The sequence below is a fragment of the Parasteatoda tepidariorum genome, chromosome X1, assembly GCF_043381705.1.
Source record: "Parasteatoda tepidariorum isolate YZ-2023 chromosome X1, CAS_Ptep_4.0, whole genome shotgun sequence".
NCBI classification, from domain to species: Eukaryota; Metazoa; Arthropoda; class Arachnida; order Araneae; family Theridiidae; genus Parasteatoda; species Parasteatoda tepidariorum.
This window is the reverse complement of record NC_092214.1, coordinates 29,119,199-29,123,374: the sequence shown is the minus strand read 5'-3', so window position 1 is coordinate 29,123,374 and position 4,176 is coordinate 29,119,199. Positions and strand designations below refer to the sequence as shown.

The following is a 4,176-nucleotide window of genomic DNA, read 5'->3' as shown; positions in this document are numbered from 1 at the left end:
ACGTTAGTGTTAGCATATTGTTCGAGGAGCAAGATTAAGTGTAGTAATGAGTATTCAAATACCACGTTTGCAAGAATCTCCAAACACAATGATCACGTTGTGAGCCAAATGGCTTTAAAATACACCGGAAACAGTAACCCGCAAGTATAAGCGGCATACAGCTTGCAGCGCTCCCTAGTGTCGAAAACACATCCATAGGTGCAGCTATCACATACAGTGAGAATGCTCCTTAAGACTTTGTTCACATCAGAACTTGAGCTTTTTGTTATGAGATGGTAACCATGGTAATCTAGTTGTTGACTGTTTATCTGGTTTACTACTAAGTTTTTCCTTGTGCGCATAGTTTAAATCTTTAACTACTTTTGAATTGTTACAATTTGAATTTTTAGCGGAAATGGATGAATCTGTTTCTCAAAATCGGAGCTCCGAAAACGCTGTAAATAAATCTGATCATATTTCTGCTGAACAAACAAAACTAGTTGTTGTTGAAACTGATAAACCTTTGCATGGTAGTAAAAAAGGTTTGGTACGAAAAGCTCCTGATTTGCCCACTCTAGAAAGACGGAATTGGTTAATCCATTTACATTTTACTCGAAAAGAATATGAAACTTGCAAACTTATTATAAAAGAACAATTAGATGAAACGCAAGGAATGTGTGAATATGCCCTTTACGTCCAAGCCTTAATACTACGTCATGAAGGCAGAATTCAAGAGTCTTTAGAATTATTTCAGACGTGCTCCATACTTAATACATCAGCTGAAAACTTGAAGCAAGTTGCACGCTCATTATTTCTTCTTGGAAGGCATAAAAATGCAATTGATGTCTATGAAGAAGCAGCACGAATGAATTGTAAAGACTGGGAACTTTGTCATAATCTTGGAATTTGTTACATGCAACTTCAGAACAATAAACAAGCCTTAGATTATTTCAGACAAGCTTTGCAACTCCGTCCACATGATGACACTTTTATAGCTCTAGGCCAGCTTCATATTCTCGAAGGTGACATTAAAGCAGCTATATCTACCTATCGTAAAGCAGTAGAAAATTCCCCTGAAAATCCTGAATTGGCTTCTAAACTTGGTTTACTATATCTTCAGTGCGGTATGTATCAAAAAGCATTTGAAAAATTAGGTACAGCCATGGCTTTCGACCCGTCATGTGTTCCAGCTATATTAGCTGCTGGTAGCATTATTCAAAATCATAATGATTATGAAGTAGCCCTATCTAAATATCGCATTGCTGTTTCTAAAATTCCAGAAAGTCCTGCCCTCTGGAATAATATCGGAATGTGTTTTTTCGGAAAAAAGAAATATGTAGCAGCTATTAGCTGTTTAAAAAGAGCAACTTATCTTGCCCCTTTTAGTTGGCAAATTCTACAAAATTTAGGACTGATTCATCTTACAATGCAACAATATGCATCTGCTTTTCATTTTCTAAGTGCTGCGATGAATCTTAATTCTCACAGTGGTCATCTTTTCATGCTCTTAGCTGTATCGCTGAAATATTTACAAGATTTTAAAAACTCTTCACAAGCCTATGAGCAAGCTTTAAAGCTGGATTCAGTTGATCCTGCTATTTCATTAAATTATGCCTTGTTGTTATATGAAATGGATGAGAAAGAAAAATCTATTGAAATGATGCAAGACTTTAAAAAGCGTTGTTGTGAATATTCTTTTGAAAATGAAAAATTAAAACTTAAACAAGTTACTTTTCTAGCTGAAAATATGGCTGATCTATTAAAAATTAAACCATTTCACTTTCTTCCACAAAAAGATGATAGTAATACTTATATCGATGAAAGCTACTCCAGTGGAATTTCTGGGCAAGACTCTTCAAATTCTAATGAAAGCAAAGAAGTATTAGTGTAATTTCATTTATTAGAATCTTGCATAACATATAATCACGTGTTAAAACATAAACTTTAAAATAGATATTATATTATTCAATCAATTACAAGTGAAAATCGTGCAATAAATATAATAAAGTGATCTTCTATAGGATCTTATAAAATAACTATGTATTATTAATCTTTAAATGATATCACATTTAATCATTCATGGTAGTAACTTTTATTCTGTTACAAGTACTAAAAAGTTAAATATATTAGTGCTAGTATTTGGCAAATTTTGACAATTAATACTTTTTTTTTTATACATGATTTCATGCAGAAAAAGTAATGTTGCCAGTTATGAAAGACCGTTTTTTTTTTCATTCTTATAGTTACTTTTTTTATAATAATTTTATGCTCAAAATTTTTCCCTGATACTGATGGCAACACAGCTACACCATCAATGTTTGCAATAGTAATATCTATAGTTTGTCTAAAGTAAGAACTCCTTTAGCCATTCATCTGAACCTGAGGGGGTGACTATGATAATGAGGTATAACTATTTCAAGTAGGGGAGTGGAGTCACTGTTTAGGACAGGTTTTGGCTGGGGTCGGGGAGAGAAAGGGAATCTTTTTCTTGGGGCTATTGTGTTAGCCCTAGACTGAAGAGAAGCTACCGTCTCTGAAATGTGCTATTCTTGTTTCCATAGCAGACTTTCTGGCAGGAGGTGTTTCTTACCGTAGACAAACTATAGCTACTACAAAGCTTTTTAAATAGAATTAATTATTGTTTTTTTATTGAATATTCTGTTTATTAATTTTATTTCTTATTTGTTTTATTGATTTTGTCATTTAAGTTGCATTTAAATTACAATCAAAAGTTCAAAAAGGGATATGATGATCTAAGATATAAAAGAATTGTTGATTTAAAAAATCTTTTAGGACAATTAAGTGTGAGGCTGCTAAGGTTAGGAAAATTGAAATAAAATTCTTGAATTGAAGTCAAATTTAATTTCTTTTTTATACATTTCAATGTAAGTTATTCATATTTTTCTGTAAAATATACTTTTAATTTGTGCTTGTACTTTTCACTTGCTTTAGCTTTAAGTACTTCTTACTTTTCAAAAGTTTTTTTCACACATTTAGATGTCTGATCTCATGATCCGTCAACAATATATTTTTTTCCATGTTTGCTGGTCAGCCGGTGAAAAATCGAAGGTGATCAAATGGCTAATCAGTTAACTGAACGATGTGATACTAATTTAGATTTTTAAAGGTTCAGAATTATTTATTAAAATTTTTTAAATAATTTTGGGATGAAAATCTAAAGCAATGATACTATCCTCATGAATACTACTTTTTAATTCCTGTTGATCATTTACTACTTCTAAGATTAAATTGCCATTAGTTTATTAATTATGATTTTGTATATCTCAGTATTTCATTTTGGGGACTCTAAAAAATTTTAAACAATTAAGCCGGAGATATTTAGGAATAAATAAATTACAATTTAAGCATGAAAATTTTTCAACATAAATTACACAATTTATGATTTTGAAGATGTTTAAAGCTAAGCAACAATTTATTTGATGAAACTAATTTAAAAATTAAAACAAATTTGCAATAAAATTCTTCTGTTAGACAAAGCCATTTTGCTAAAAACCTCGTAATAAGTGACGTATGAAAGATACTAAACCTAATCTCGCCAGTCTGTCTNAAAATTCTTGAATTGAAGTCAAATTTAATTTCTTTTTTATACATTTCAATGTAAGTTATTCATATTTTTCTGTAAAATATACTTTTAATTTGTGCTTGTACTTTTCACTTGCTTTAGCTTTAAGTACTTCTTACTTTTCAAAAGTTTTTTTCACACATTTAGATGTCTGATCTCATGATCCGTCAACAATATATTTTTTTCCATGTTTGCTGGTCAGCCGGTGAAAAATCGAAGGTGATCAAATGGCTAATCAGTTAACTGAACGATGTGATACTAATTTCTAATTTAGATTTTTAAAGGTTCAGAATTATTTATTAAAATTTTTAAAATAATTTTGGAATGAAAATCTAAAGCAATGAATACTACTTTTTAATTCCTGTTGATCATTTACTACTTCTAAGATTAAATTGCCATTAGTTTATTAATTATGATTTTGTATATCCCAGTATTTCATTTTGGGGACTCCAAAAAATTTTAATCTACTAAGCCGGAGATATTTAGGAATAAATAAATTACAATTTAAGTATGAAAATTTTTCAACATAAATTACACAATTTATGATTTTGAAGATGTTTAAAGCTTAGCAACAATTTATTTGATGAAACTAATTTAAAAATCAAAACAAATTT

The 4,176-nt window shown here is 30.2% G+C and overlaps 1 protein-coding gene across 1 annotated transcript; it reads left to right on the top strand.

Moving 5' to 3' along the window:
• The first annotated feature begins 236 nt into the window (after window positions 1-236).
• Window positions 237-2,837, top strand: LOC107446672 (BBSome complex member BBS4). The gene has a single exon (XM_016061383.3). The coding sequence runs from the start codon at window positions 395-397 to the stop codon at window positions 1,868-1,870; it is 1,476 nt and encodes a 491-aa protein (XP_015916869.2). The 5' UTR covers window positions 237-394; the 3' UTR covers window positions 1,871-2,837.
• The last annotated feature ends 1,339 nt before the right edge of the window (window positions 2,838-4,176 follow it).

Excerpts from the sequence above, each read along its gene's own strand:
- LOC107446672 (XM_016061383.3), top strand. The coding sequence starts at position 395 with ATGGATGAATCTGTTTCTCAAAATCGGAGCTCCGAAAACGCTGTAAAT.